The sequence below is a fragment of the Medicago sativa genome, chromosome 1 (genome assembly GCF_051527215.1).
Source record: "Medicago sativa cultivar Bolivia chromosome 1, Bolivia_mono, whole genome shotgun sequence".
NCBI classification, from domain to species: Eukaryota; Viridiplantae; Streptophyta; class Magnoliopsida; order Fabales; family Fabaceae; genus Medicago; species Medicago sativa.
In genome coordinates, this window is record NC_140749.1 from 5,745,490 (window position 1) to 5,761,543 (window position 16,054).

At 32.1% G+C, this 16,054-nt stretch overlaps 2 protein-coding genes across 2 annotated transcripts; one reads left to right on the plus strand and one right to left on the minus strand.

Annotated features, from left to right (window-relative positions):
• Positions 1-6,404: 6,404 nt before the first annotated feature.
• On the minus strand, positions 6,405-10,677 carry LOC146952036 (abscisic acid 8'-hydroxylase CYP707A1-like). Its single transcript, XM_085757660.1, has 9 exons — positions 10,380-10,677; positions 9,559-9,883; positions 9,072-9,221; positions 8,736-8,990; positions 8,155-8,241; positions 7,899-7,977; positions 7,584-7,690; positions 7,374-7,492; positions 6,405-6,852 (listed from the first exon to the last, which is right to left on the minus strand). Exons 1-9 carry the CDS (start codon positions 10,574-10,576, stop codon positions 6,723-6,725), a joined length of 1,449 nt encoding a protein of 482 aa, XP_085613786.1. The 5' UTR covers positions 10,577-10,677; the 3' UTR covers positions 6,405-6,722.
• A 2,538-nt stretch (positions 10,678-13,215) lies between these two features.
• LOC146952037 (uncharacterized) lies at positions 13,216-15,693 on the plus strand. The gene is made up of 2 exons (XM_085746555.1): positions 13,216-13,225; positions 15,314-15,693. The coding sequence occupies exons 1-2, from the start codon at positions 13,216-13,218 to the stop codon at positions 15,691-15,693; spliced, it is 390 nt and encodes a 129-aa protein (XP_085602681.1).
• Positions 15,694-16,054: the final 361 nt, after the last annotated feature.

Sequence of the window (16,054 nt, forward strand, 5' to 3'; positions counted from 1 at the left end):
CATGAAGATTCTATCATAATAAACATAGGATGATCCAAGAATCTTTCATCATTTTTCAAGATATGATTCGGGAAAATAGAAATTAATCAAAGGAATTTTAACTTTGAGAAAGGTTTCTCATGTTCTTACAAAGAACATTCTGGTCATACAAAGTGATGAGAACATCCTCACTTTATGTTTCTTTTTTAACACATATTTACATTTATTATCTTGTTATCTACTAATGTGTTTTGTGAGAATGTTTCAGTGAGAATGTTCTCGAGAATGTTCTGACCTTGTAAAGATAACAAAGCATCTTCATCAAAGCAAATGACAAATATGATCTTTTGATAAATGTCAAGAATGTGCAGAATCAAAGATCAAGGTTATTATCTTTGTCTCACCAAAAGAAGGATCGATGATCATAAGAATCAAGATCCTTAAAGGCATCAAAAGGCAAGAAATCAAGGCAAATCTAGAGTGTATTTGCACATGAGCCTTAGAACTTTTTATGGGATAAAATCAGCATAAGCCCTATGTGTTTTTCGATCCATTAAGGAATAAAAGTGAAAATATCTTCAAAGAATTGATCACAAGTGTCCCTTGGAAATAAAGCAAGTGACATCCTTGAGTGACATCATTGTATGACATCAACAAGTGACCAACAAGCTTCTATAGCAACATTACAGCTCATAACAACTTGCAAAACATGTTCCTTCTTTGCTCAAGTTTGGCTTGTACAGAGAGAACGTTCTAGAGAACGTTCTGGGTAAGCAAAACCACCAAATAAAGATCTCAAAAGTTGTTCCTTGTGATAAAAGCATATGACATCATCATATGACATCAAGATGACATCAGCACGTGACCAGCAAGTTTCTACATCAAGAGTACAACTAATAACATCTTGCAAAACGTGTTGCTTTGGGCCCAAGTTAAGGCTGGAACTAAGAGAACGCTCTGGGCAGTGACGAGAACATTCTCCGTATGCTTTATCTCCAAGCTTCTTTAGAGCACAAATTTGAATTTGAATTGGAGGCTCTAACAGCTCTTTATTGACTTGTTCTCCAAGGTTTTCCTGCTCTATAAATACAAGAGGTATTTGAAGGAGTAAAGCAAGAGTTTTGATTTTACAAAAGCTTTGATATCTCTTTCTTCAATTCTAAAGAAATCAATCTCTTCACATCTCTTTCGACAATCATCTTTATTTCTCATTGAGAACATATTTCTGAATTTGTATTTTATACAAGGATAGTTTGTTTGACATATAAAGTTCCAAACAACATCCTACATATCTTTTGTTTGAGACGCTAGATCCAAACAACATCTTTCTTATTTTTCAAGGATAGTTTGTTTGACATATAAAGTTCCAAACAACATCCTACATATTTTTTGTTTGAGACATTCGATCCAAACAATCACCTTACAAAGAGATAACTAGATCTCAAGTCTATTGGGCTTAATAGTTTGAGATAGGAAGAGTTCCAACCTTTCTTGTGCGAAAGCAAATAATTGTAGAAGCCTGCTGAGGTTGATAATACAGGGGTTACTGACTGATCTGGTGTGATCAAGACCTTATAGTGTTGGTTAGAAGTTTCTACCAACTGTATACTATAGTGGATAATCTCACACGAAGTGTGGGGACTGGAAGTAGCCGAGTTTGGTGAACCAGGATAACTCTCCTGTGTTATTCTTCTCTCTCTCTCTCTCTCTCTCTCTCTCTCTCTCTCTCTCTCTCTCTCTTTCTCTCTCTCTCTCTCTCTCTCTCTATATCTTTTATTTTTACACGATATGCACACACTATCACACGCATTAATATTTATTTATCTCCAGAATATTCTGGTCCTAATTAATCACAACCAAATTAATCCAGAGTTCTCTGATCCTTGAATAACCATTAATATTGTTTTATCATTCACCTTAATAATTAATTACAACTGCTTTATATTCATCAAGAGTTCTCTGGTCCTTAATTAACCATAATATTATTTTATCATTCAGTTTAAATAATTAATCTTATAACTGTTATCCAGAACATTCTGGCCCTAATATAACTGCTTTATATTTATATTCTTCCAGAGTTCTCTGGTCCTTAGTAAAACTGCTTAATTATTTAAACCTTACTCTATCCAGAATATTCTGGTCCTTGATAAAACAACTGTTTAAATATCTAAATATTTTATAATATTCTTTTATCTAACATTTACCAAGAATTTTCTTGATTACATAAACTTGTTAAGTTTCAGGATTAAATTTAAAAAGGGTCACAATTCAAACCCCCCCTTTCTTGTGACTATTTCTTCCACTTCAGGTGTATCATGGAGCGGTTGTTAACTGTCGTTGGGGGCATTAACGTTATTTACTTGTGTCAATAGGAAGTATTCTATGTCAGAAAATCAATTTTCTTTTCACTTTTCTTTTTGGATTTCTGCTTTTCACCCAGCACTTTTCGCTCGCGCCCTGCAGCCATGACGAAAATGCCCCTGCGTTAGTTAAGTAACGTAAGTGTTAAACTCTGCTTTACTTAACTAACGCCGTGTGAGTTAACTCACGCTGGCTTTTTCACTGCCATTTTTCATTCACAAACCAATGGCCTCCACCAATCAAGAAGTGGGCACGGCAATTATACAATCCACAATTCTAAATTCATGCTCCAATCAATGGCTGTGCTTGATTCATATTGATTCCATTGATTCCATTTTCCATATTCTAAATTCATGCTGCATACAATTCTGATTCCACCGATTTTTTATTTTAAGATTTGTCATTGTAGCATGTGATATAATTCTGATTCGGTGAATTTTTCAAACTACATAATTGAATAAAAAAAATCGGTTGTTGTGGAATATGGAACTCTTGTGTTTGTATCTTGCTGTTTACATTAAAGTACAGACGACAGGACAGGAACCTTGTGTTACGCAGCGTGACTTAACTCACGCAAGGGCATATTTGGATGGCTTGCAGGGCGCGAGCAAAATGTGCTGGGTGAAGAGCAAAATTCTTCTTTTTGTTTCGTATTGTTTCAGGTGGGCCGAGTCATGCCATTGAAATAGATATTGGGATACAAAGAGTATGACTAGTGCAACCCCCACCCCCACCCCCCCCCCCCCCACACACAGACAAAACCCAAAAAGCGTACTTTCTTGCCATTTAAAAAAAATAAAATAATAAATATTAGCTACAGTTGAGTTGAGTCGTGTCTGACTACTATTCAGGATTTCAAAATATGAACATCCATTTACATAGTTTGAACCCATGTTTTGACAAAATGCAATATGATAAAAAAAAAAATATATCTCATCCTTTAGAAATGGAAAAATATTAGCCATGTTCAATTTAGTCATAGTTGAATTGTGGCTAACTACGCATTTGGATTCTAGAACTCCAACAGCAAAATAGTCAAATTTTCACATTCGGATTTTAGAATCGGAACTTCTTTTTTACATGTTTCAAACACAACTTTTGACAAAATACAGTTTCATAATTGTTTTTCTCCATCCTTTTAGAGAATATGAAAGGTCTGAAACATATTTTTTTGAAGAAAAATTAAAAAACATTTTCAACAACTATTTAAAAGTTTAAAATAAAATTAAACTGCTTTTAATTAAAACTCTGTTCGTTTTATAATTATTTGAACCACCCTTGACTTTTATTTATGCAGACTAAATATTAGTTGTAATGAGTCACTAACTAAATTGGAGCTCATTATGAAAATGTGAGAGACTAATGTAGATATTATTTTTGTCATTTGAGTGAATTGGGCCACACACAAAAACTGTGAGGGATCAAATTAAGTTTTCACAAAAAGATTAAGAGGGATCAAACTGAGTTTTCATTATGTACTTGAAGAGAGTACGTCTCATACTTAATTCTATGGTGATTGGAGAGGCTTAGGTTGAAGGTAATTTAGAGGGGATGAATTAAGTATGAAATCAACATGGATTACCCTGGTCCTACGTAATCCTTAGGATCTTGGGGAATCAGAGCTACGTAGATCTGTATTGACTGGGACTTAGTCTGCTTAAGTGAAAGGTGTATGTATAGGCATGGTGGGCAACCTCTTTTTCTTTTGTTATGGGAGCCTTCTCCTTGGATATATCTTGTTGTTTGTTACGTGAGTTGGGGTGGCCATTCCTATCTGATAAATGGTTGCGAGTCGATTATTCCTATATGACAATTGATTGCGAGTTAGTCGTTCTTATCTGATAGCTAGGGGCAGTGGCGGGGCCAGATAAAAAAAATATCAAAAAATTATATTGTAATAAATATAAACCGTAAAATTGATCATAAAAAATTAAACTACACACGTTAAGTTGGATGGATGAAGAGGGCTAGATAGTTAAATGGATTGAGAGACGGAAGTGAGAAGAAGGAAATGTTGTAGGTGCATACATGCACATGCACAGGGTACAGGAAGATAATGAGTTGGGTTTGTTAAAGAAAATAAAATAAAGAGAGAATGGGTTGGCTGGGCCAACTTAAAATTTGCTTTAAAGTCAAAGGTATTTTCGTCATTTTAGGATTAAAAAAAATAAAAAAATTGAAGGGGGGTGGGTTGTGGCCCCCCTACACCCTTGTAACGCTTCACCACTAGCTCGAGGCAAACTTATCATCCTAGGACGCCCTTTAAGATATATTTATTATGCCGGTCCACATTGTTTGATTAATATAGACTTTGGAATTGTTAGAAGTTTCATGTATCATGGTAATGCGATTATCAAAGGTATTAACGCACACCAGGAATGTTAGCAACACACATTTTAGCACACTCTCTTTGATTGATTAAAATTCACATGAGTCCCACAAAATCATGTGTGTCCCATATAAATTTGGTGGTTTCTATGCGAATTTTAAACAATCAAAGAGAATGTGTTGAAAAATATGTGTTAAAATGTGTGTTCCTATCATTTCTCTAACACACAATGGCGTATTGGCGTTCAATTTCACGTATAAAGTGGTGTACAAGTACAAGACACCTAGTCAGTCTTAAACAATTTTATGTTTTAATGCATCGTATTCATTTGATATAGGAGTGGAATGATAAAGTGCTAATTCAGCAAAATCCATATCTCATTTGGCACTTACTTGGTTGGTCCACTCAATAATTCTAGTGGATATTCAATTTCTTCTATTTGGAACCTCAAACGCGACCAAGAAAAAACAAAATAAAAGCATTCACATATTTGATATATTTCATATTGTGATATGAATATAACAAGAGGAGACAATATTTCATGATCAGAAACACCAAAATCTGGCTCAAGGAAACAAGCAATATATGACAATAATATGTTATTATGATCAATACTAGGACAATACGGGGTGGCACTTGAATGACTTTGAGTTGAGTGACTTTGGTGACTTTAGTGTATTTTAGATGAAAGAAAGTGATGATTAAATGATTAAAATAAATTATTTTGATTAGAGAGAATTATTGATTAGGAGAGAGATAGAGACAAAGACACCCAAAGGCACCGAAGTGCTACCCGACAATACGACCAGGCTAAGGCCCCTCCATGATGTGGTCCTCAAAAGAAAACTAGAACGGTATTGTGGTCCTCCTCCTCATCAAGAAAATATCAAAACCATTAACATGAGTTTTAAGGCCACACCAGTAACACCACGTAGCCCCTAAATGAATGTATCATGTGATTTTTTTAGGGATTATATTATTGCATAAAATTTACTGGACCAACCATCCAGAGCATTGGTGGTTATTTTTCAGCCTCATGAAAGATTATGAACAAGATGAAAGGCTGAGGCCAATTGTGCAGTGTAGATAAATTACGTTTTTCTTTAGGTTTTGTTTTGTTTCCTCTTATCACACCATACACTGCATATGAACATATCTAAATAGAAATTTAAAATATGGGTCATACAAACAAATGCCTAAGTGCATCTTTGATATTGTGGTCGATATGTTATAATCATAACAATTCAACGTGAATTTTCAAATCTACACTTGTAACTTTTCTAAAATTACAACGACTCGATGTGATTCTAGCAAACTAACTGTGATACCAAATATGAATCCGTCTTTTTTGTTAAACTCAATTTTATTTTAGTTAACATTGGTCCTTAAACATTATTCCTTTGCACATAAAAAAAATGACGCACTTGGACGGATTTTAGAAGATTAGGGTCATGCTAACAAGTGTCATTGGGACATTAGTTAAGAAGTCAAAAATAGAAATAAATTATAAAATGTAATGTAAAAAAAGTCTATTTTTAAAGTTTTAAGGTGTTTTTTTTTATGTTAAGTTTTAAGGTGTTGAATACAAAATTTTCAAAATAAATTTTTTCTTTTAAACTTCTTAACAAGTGCCCTAAGGACACTTGTTAGCATAACCCTAATTTTTTTTTAGGAGGATTAATCTTTTTTGTTATTAATTAGCATTGTAATATGGATTAGATTATTCTTTGATAAATTTTCGGTAACTAATTATAATAGTAGTATTGTCAAAAAAAATTATTATAATAGTAGTAACCAAATCCCCTTGACTCTATTTATATCAAATTCTCATGCTTTGCAGAGTAAATGAAATTATGAAAGATACATCCCCTGTTGAGGCTTTTCCAATCTTTTTTTAAGGACGCTTGCATGGGATTTTGTAGGATAGAGGGGGCAAAAGTTGAAGTGCCCACCTATGAAAAAAATTACATAGTTAATTAATATAGAAAAGATAAAGAAAAAAGATTAATTTATGGCTATGGAAAGTGGATTTTTTTCTCAGCAATGATGTCATTCATTTCTTCCCCAATGAATCTTTTTCTAGCATGCTGGTAGATTCTCTCCAACACCTGGCTGGGAGTCCATTCAAAGGCAATGGAAATGGGCCATATTGAATCCCACAGTGTGATCCTACCACTTCCAACCTATATACCAAAAGCAAAATCTTTCACATATCACATAACACAAATTTACTAGTATCATTAGCAAGAGATATTTGATCAGTTATTGGAAATTTGACATTTCATTTTAATTTGAAAATGTATGTCAAAATTGTGTTTCTCTTTTCCTAAATGAATTTGTGCATTTAATTAAAAAAATGTATGGCAAAATTATAAATTAATAAATGAATTTTTGCATTTGGTTTATTATTTATAAGGTATATAGTTGTCCACTCTAAGGAAGAAAAAGAAAATTGAACATTTTAAAAAGTTGTGCATTGAACTTTTAAGACGAATATTCTATATTAAATTTTATAACAAGTGCTCTTAGGACAAATATTATAAATTAATTTGACTTTTTTCTTCTTCTCTTGATTAAGTATAATCCATTCATTGATCTCCTTTTGTTTCTAACATTTTATTTTCTCTTGATTAACTATAATCCATTCGTTGATCTCTTTTTATTTTTATCATTTTACTTTCACTTGAATATTAATCAACAATACCTAAACTTGACGACCAAATGATGGATCATAATAAGGGTCTCCAGCTTAGCAAGCTCATTGCCAGGACAAGCATGTACTCCACTACCAAATGGCATGAAAGTATTTGGTTTTGGTGAAACCTGTATCAACAAATAACAAAATTACTATTCATATATTTGACAAGTAATTAGCCTTAACCATGTATTACCATTATAATTGACTCATTCGTACCTCAAATCTTGAAGGGTTGAATTTATGAGGCTCTGGAAAAAATTCAGGATTATGATGAATATTTCTGAACAGTGGCATTGCTTTCCACCCTTTTGGGATTAGGAATCCTGGTTCATAATATTCTCATGTGAGTCATATTTTTCATGTGCTTGCTCGTATATTATTTAAAATGAACGTTTTTCACATTGGGAATTTTCAGCATAGTATAATAGTATGGACTCAAAATAGCTGTGACATTACATAGTGGATAATTTGACCCTAGAAAAAATTTCCCATTTTGAATGCTTTTGCAAATATAGAAAGTATTGCTCTTACCTTTGTACTCTACATCAGCTACTGCTTCTCTAAATGGAAATGATATAACACTTGCCATTCTCATGCTCTCCAACACAACCTGAAAAATTCCACAAAATTCAATTCTTAGATTCTTACTAATAAACACAACAAGAATAAGGATATAAACTTCTTGCATTTATAAAAGTATCCTCCGCGCATAAATGCCGAGACTAATAACAAAGTTTGAGATTCATTTTAAAAATTGAGATTGAAACATTGCATTAACTGCTTATACCTTATAGGTAATTGGCATGTTTCTAGTCTGATTCCAATTCAGCTGTAGTTTACCATCATTTTCCTTGTGAATTGCCTTCTGCTCAGCCTACAAAGCAAGCATTACCACAAATTATAGTGTCACTTGACATAGATATGTCAAATCTAAAAAATCTTTTATCATATGGTCCACCATGGATTGGTATTTAAAAAAATCGCTCGAAACTTCAATGACGACAAACATTGCCATACATAAGTAGAAGTTCTCAATTCTCTTCGTCTTCATGGTTGAGACACTGACTTCATTGATGTCGGTTTAACAAAAACAAGAAAAAAACAAATAGACGTGCCTCAAAACTCAACACATATTCGTTTTTGTATGTTTTTGTCAAACAGACGACACCAATTAGATTACCGACTCAACAGTAAAAAACGAAGAGGATTCTGACTTTCTACTTTTAAGAGACGTCTTCGATCTTCAGTAGAGTTTTGAGTGAACTTTAACTTCTGGTCTACAGTGAACCACCTATCAAAGCAATCCACCGTAGAAACCACCAAAAATTAAACTAAGTTAAATTTCTTGAATTTATCTCTTGATCGTACCTTTACACATTCGAGAAGTTTTGGTTCATCATGCAAGTACTTGATCACCCATGTCATGACAGTAGCTGTGGTATCCTGAGCAGCAAAAAGCACTCCAATAATGTTATCTCCAATTTCATCATCAGATAATATTTCTCCTCCTTCTCCTTTCCAATTCAAGAAACAGCTCAAAAGATCTCTTTCACTTTCAAGCAACTTCTTCTCCTTCCTCTCACTAATTATTTCCTTCAAAATACTTCCAAGTTTCTCTCTTGCCTTCACAAAAAGTATAGTAAAATTCAAAAACAATACATTTAAAAACATAAATTAAATTTCTTGAATTAATATAGTACTTACCAAGAGTGCTTTTTTGTATTGTGTACCAGGAATTTGAGTTGGAAATGAATTGTAACCATTGTCAACAATCCAATAATTCTTCTTTAGCTCTTCCCTCAACCTTGGCTCTAGATTGCCAAAAACTTTGAGAATACCAACTTCAAAAGAAAACTGCAAAAGATCAAAGATGGACCACTTAATTAATTATTGACCCTTTATTGTTCCACACATCACATTCCACATAACAACAATTTAGTAAAACCATACAAAAATTAATGCCAGAAATGTGACACTTCAATATAAATAGTACTATATAATAATCAATTCAATCATTGGTCCAATCATTGTGGTTTTAAATTGTCGTCTGCAACTTGAATCACATTTGAGTAAGGTTTTTGCAATATCAAATATTGCAACACCAATGTGACTACAGCCGCAATTTAAAATCACGCGATATAGGAAAAAAAAAACTAGCTAAAAATAAATTATAAGATATAATATAACCTACTTTTTTCATTTCCTTAAAAGTGTTAATTATGCATCCATCATCACCCCAAGATTTGATGGTGGAAAGGGCTAAGGCTTCAATTTCAGGAACCAAGTTGCGAAGTGAATCGAGGGAGAGAGACCTCTGAATAAGCTTCCTCAAACGCAAATGGTACTCACCTTGGTGGAAAAACAAAGCACAAGGACCAATCAAACGTTCTTTGCTTTTAGGATATGTTGGTTTAAATAAGTGAGATTGTGTCACCAACACAAAACGTGCAGCTTCAGGACTTGCCAACATCACACACTTACATCCAAGAATGTTCGTCTTGAATATTTCTCCGTACCTAAAATTAATATATTAATAACCATAATGTTTTTTAGTTACATTCACAATTAAAATGTGTCTTATATAGGTATTAAAAGTTTAATGAGATTAAAACAATAGTGTTTAGTCCTCATATCATCTACAATCGACCACACCATAAAGACTACTTTAGATATTCAATTTGATTCTCTGCATGAATTGGATTAGTCACGGCAGAATTATTAGATGAGTATGGAGAATTTAAATATTTTATCTCTTACTCCCTCCGTTTTTTAATATAAGCAAATTTTGACTTTTAGGTTCATTCAATTAACTATGTATGTGGTTTATAATATAAACCACATACATCATTAATTGAATAAACCTAAAAGTCAAAATTTACTTATATTAAAAAACGGAGGGAGTATAAATTTAATGACTCTGCGGTGGCTACATCAGATGCAGAGAATCTGAATCCATAAAAATGATGAGAGAAACATGGAGGCGGAGTGGAACTAGATAGGTAGCATAGCAACCTTTTTTGTTTGGAGAAGAAGAAAAGATTTGGGTCTTGGGAGTAGAGTTGAAGGGTTTGTCCTATGTAAGGCCACCCCATTGAACCAGGAGGAAGTTTTGCACTTGTTTGTTTTGTTCTAGGTCGTTTTGGAAAGAACATAAATGAAAATAAGGTAAGAAGAAAGAGGACAATGATGTAAGCCAAAGTTGAATCCATTTTGGTGTATTATTAGAACAAGAATCTAATAAGGTTAGAGTTTTCCTAATATAAAAACAATTGTTGAAGAATGTTTTGAGCTCCAGTGTTAATCTGGAGTTATCAAAACAAAGGGGGAGAAGTGACCTTATATAGAAGAAGTAGTGCATCTTGTTGAGTGAAGGCTTGGAGGTTTGAGATAAGAAAAGTTGAGTTCTAATTTTGTATGCACATAAAAAAATATAAAAATTGGTGGGAACTATTCTCTTAAAAGGAAGTAGGGGAGGGAATTAAATAATAAAGTTAGTAAGACATGAAGTTTTTTTTTTAAAAAAAAACAAACAAACAAAAAACTTAGTAAGACATGAGTCTCACCCACAACACGACCATGGCCTCCGGGGCACTCTTTAAGGATCCAAAATTTAGCAATTATTCATTTAAAAAGTCAACTATTACAATTTTCTCTACATTAAATACACAGCTTTTTATAAAAAAAAAAAACTTACTATTTAAAGTGCTTAAAGAGTATCCCGAAAGCACTCGTTAACATTTCCCTTAAAATTTTAGTTAACCCATGTAAGTTTTTTTTTTTTTTTTTTGACATGAACCCATGCAAGTTATTAAGGTTTCGTTACTAAATGAGGTTGAGTCTAATGTGATAAATTAAAATTTGATACTAAACGAGGTACTCACATTAAATGTCCGACCAACGTCGGCTCAATAGTTTTGAATTGAGACCTTTTTGGTATATTGAGTGAGAATAATATAAAAATTAATAAGTTTTTCCCATACGTTCCTTTGACTGAAAATAACTTTATTTGGGGTGTGTTTGACATTAATTGTGGGTATCTCTCCAAATCAAAATTTGAACATTAGTTTGTCATATTTTTCGAATCTAACCCCTTCTAATAGAGTTAACTCCATTAGTGCATGAGTTTTTTTAAAAAAAATTACTTGATTGTTAATATATGTTAAAAATAATATTTAATATAGACATTATTTACCAATTGTTAGATCTTAAAACAACAAAATAATATAGAATTTTGATGAAAATATAAATTACTTTTTTAATTTTGTAAACTTTGATCTTATACTACATGTCTTGATAGAAATTTAAAGAGAAAAAAAAATTAAGGTACATATTATAACCAATAAAAGAAGCTAGCATTGAGATCAAACTTGCAACATGAATCACAAATTTTGAATTAACTACCATCTAATCTAGGATCAAACATGTTTGTAGAATTCAACTAATATAATTATATTTGAAGTTAAAAATGTGAGGCCTTTAAAATTTGGAACCAAATGCACATGGCCTATAAAATTTGAGGTTTAAAGCTCATACTTATAATGAAGCCCGGATACGTAGTGCGATACGGGTACGATACGATCCGGGTACGCGAATACGCGAAATTTTTAAAATTTAGGATACGATACGGCTAAGATACGTTAACAAAATATTTATATTAAAATTTATATGCGTGTAAAATACTTAAAAAAACATTGATTACTCATACTATATAATCATAAAAGTTACAATTTACAAAAAAAAAAAATACATATGATCAAAATAAAAAATGTAAAGTTTTTGTATAAATCATATTCTATTTTCATTCATATGTTAGGATATCAACAAATGTATCAATAAAAGAACTCAAAACAAAGTTTGTTTAATGTTGATTGATTAAATCTCCCCTCTCTCGTTACTTTCATCCACCAAAATCATAATATTTAATTTGTTAATTGAAAAGTAATTATAGTGATTCGTATCTTAAATTTTCACAACACAATCTCATTTTTATACACTTTATTTTTTTTGGATATGTCTGTGTGAAGTATCTTATAAGTATCTGTGTGTATCTGTCGAGTATCTTTTAAGTATCCGATAAAATATATATTTTAAATTAAAATAATTAATTCCGATACTTCTGGGATACGGTATCCGGAGTATCCGCGGAGTATCGGTCCGACACGGGTACGGCACCATTTTGGAGTATCCGGGCTTCTTAGTATAAATGTGATCGGAGGAAATATTCTAAACTAATAAGCATGAATTCTGCTTTTTACCTAAAAAAAATTTGCTCATTCCCAAGTGAAATGACCAAAATGTCCATGTGTGAGTTAACTCCCGCAGCATGAGTTAACTCATGCTAGTGCGAATCTCAGCATGAGTTAACTCACACTAGTGTAAATCTCTGTGTAAATCTCTGTGTGAGTTAACTCACGCAAATTTAACACTAACGTGAGTTAACATGCGTAGGGGTATTTTGATCAGTTCAGTTGAGAATGAGTAAAAACTTTTGGGTAAAGAGCATAATTCATAAGCATCTACATGTATGCCAACTACATGATTAAGTGTGTTTTTATATCTAGTATATGCATTACATTCTAATCTGATTCATAAATCTTTTATCAATGCATACTCCAGATTTATAAATCTGATTTATACTTTAGTAATAAATTGATTTATGCTAAACTTTTTTTTATGTAGTATGCATTACATACTAATATGATCTTTTTTTTTTTTTAAAAAAAAAAAAAGCAAAATGATAGTTATTCATTTAAATTGATACAGTACATCATTCAACAACGCCAAAAATGTAAATAGTGAATATATAAACAAACTCACGACATCCAAGTTAATACAATACAACGGCAAAATGCCTATAAGTAATATGATAACATTAAAGTGATCGAAATACCGATGCATCCGAATATGCACCATTGACGTACAAATCATTGATTGAATAATTAATCTTTTAATAAAAACCAAATGAACATCGCAATAAGACACGAAATCAAACAACGTCGCACAAGACGACAAACAATACAATGCCACACAAAACGACAAACAATACAACGTCGTACTCAAACTATGAAATCACAAAGAAAAAAACCGAGATCTATGTGTAAAACACTTATTTTGATTGAAATAGAGAAGAAAAAAAAAACTATGAATATGGTTAATTTCGGGTCAAAAAACTATGTTTTAGGCAGATGGAATCTTAATGTATTATTACATATTAATATGATTATATATGTTGGTTGCAAATTCTACATGCAAATTCTATATGCATTTCATCTACACACAATTTCTATATAAATTTGTTCTACAAATTAAATTACTTAATGTTGTTGGATTGGAGTTATGTTGGTTTTGTGGCATTGCTTGTTAAAAAAGTGAAAATAAATAAATAAATTTGTCGGACAAGTCAATCTGCTAATCCGTCAGTCCGCCTGTTGATTAAGCTGGTGTATGTGTTTGAGTCCGCGCTCTTAAGCTGGTCTGCTCCGCCCCGTTGGCTTGCGGGTTAATAGAGGACCATACCTAACTGGGCGGGGCAGCCCATATTGTAATGCCTGATAAATTCTTTTTGACTTTAACAATAACGAGAAGCAAATAACGGAAATTTCAAAATCTCAGTGTACCATAAATAATGCTACAATATATTTGGATGAGGACATTGCCTTGGTGAATTGGAATATTTGTGGTGTTGAGCAGGCAATGGCATCCAGCTAAGGTGTCAAGATATGATCAGAATTCTTAAGATTAATTGATAATGATCCTATATATGATCCTCATGGACCCACCGATGTTGTTTATACTCTCTCTGTTTTAAAATGAGTGTCGTTTTATGCTTTAGCACACAGATTAAGAAATAGAATGAAATAATCATTAGATATAAAGCTTTTACTAAACTGCCTTACTTTATAAGAAAAAGACAAAATTAAAATTGCATTGAAAATTGTGTGAGAGAAAAGTTGGAGTATTTATTGAGGGTAAAGTTGGAAGGAAAAAAAATTAAAGTTGTATTGAAAATGTAAAGTGACATTCATTTTGAAACAATTTTTTTTGCTAAAGTGACACCCATTTTGAAACGGAGGGAGTAGAAGATAGACAAACTCTATTGAAAATTCATTGAAAAATATATGTACAATAATTTTGCAACAACTTTTAGAATAATTCTCTTCTACATTTATATTGTGTTTTTACTTGTCCTCGTGAGCTTGACTTAGTTGGTTAGGACAATGCATAAAATATGCAAGGTCCGGGGTTCAAACTTCGGTCACTACCAAAAAATATTATTGTGTTTTTACCTTCTTTTTCTTTCTTTCTTTCTATTGTTTTCGTCCAAAGAAAACAATGAAAACAAAGTTGCCTTAAATATGGTTATACAATACTATTTTAATATTGTGTTTTTACCTTCTTTTTCTTTCTTTCTTTCTATTGTTTTCGTCCAAAGAAAACAATGAAAACAAAGTTGCCTTAAATATGGTTATACAATACTATTTTTCAAATGATCAAATGAGTACATTGAACCATAAAATTATAATAGAATTGTTTATCTCACACTATTGACTTCTCGTGCCCCTTACTGAATTTCAGATTATATATTCTAAAAATATAAATCTCATTCAAATTTTTCAGTTTTTTAAATCCAAAATTAAGTGTGCGAGAAGATTGTAGGATGAAAAAATAATCTCAAAAAATAGAAAACCCAAGAATATTCCGCACACCAAGACTATGCCCATATTCAAAAATTTATTGTGTTTGATATAATTTTATGTATTGCTTAAATGAAAAAAACTAATTTTATGAATTAAAAGTTTTGAAGATATATATTAATCAATAAAATTAAGAAGTGTCGTGGATCAAAATTATAGTTTCTAAAACCTTTCATATAAAAAATAAGAATTTAGATTTCGACACATTCATAAAATACATCACTGATTGATAGATCTAGATTGAACATGAAGGGAATTGGATAGCAGGGTTCACTCATTTTGGAAATGGCGGTGATGCACTCTTGGCGGAACTTCGTGCGATTCAACTTGGGATTGCAACTTGTTATGATCTTGGCTATACACACTTCATTTGCGAGAGTGACTGTTTGGAAGCAATAGACCTTATTCTCAATGTGACAAATGCAAGTTTGCATGTGTATGCCTCTGTGTTACTAGAAATCTCAGATGCCTTGCACCATGGGACTATCAATTTAGTTCATATTCCAAGGGAGCAGAATATATGTGCTGATTTTATGGCTAAGAAGGGTGCCCATTCCGCTTCTTCAGCTCATTGGGAGCGTCCTCCAGATGGCTTAGAGTCTCTCCTTCTGAGAGATAAACTAGCTATGTAGTGTTTAGTTTTTTTCCTTTTTTTGTTTCTTTTTGCTTTGTTACTTTGTAACACCACCAAAAAAAAAAGATCTAGATTGAACAATTTAAATTTCAATGCAAATTTTAATTTTTATATATAAAAATTAACTTTAAATAGAAATTGTCTCATTTCGATTTAAAAGTCGTTGTTGTGATGATTAAGTGAGTGTGTGCGGTCCGTAATTGCAGGGGATCCAAATTCATAGTATAAGGGGTAATTTGTAAAGAACTAAACGATGATAATATTATGTTAATAAAGGGGTGTTAAATGAAATTCATAATAAGTTAATAAGTTCAATTTCTTTTGTGCTTTTATTTAAAAGCAGAATTAGTACGTGAATA

Excerpts from the sequence above, each read along its gene's own strand:
- LOC146952036 (XM_085757660.1), bottom strand. The coding sequence starts at position 10,576 with ATGGATTCAACTTTGGCTTACATCATTGTCCTCTTTCTTCTTACCTTA. Across the intron at positions 8,242-8,735 it reads AACTTCTCGAATGTGTAAAG|GCTGAGCAGAAGGCAATTCA; the intron begins GTACGATCAAGA and ends CTTGCTTTGTAG. Across the intron at positions 7,493-7,583 it reads TCAACCCTTCAAGATTTGAG|GTTTCACCAAAACCAAATAC; the intron begins GTACGAATGAGT and ends TTGTTGATACAG.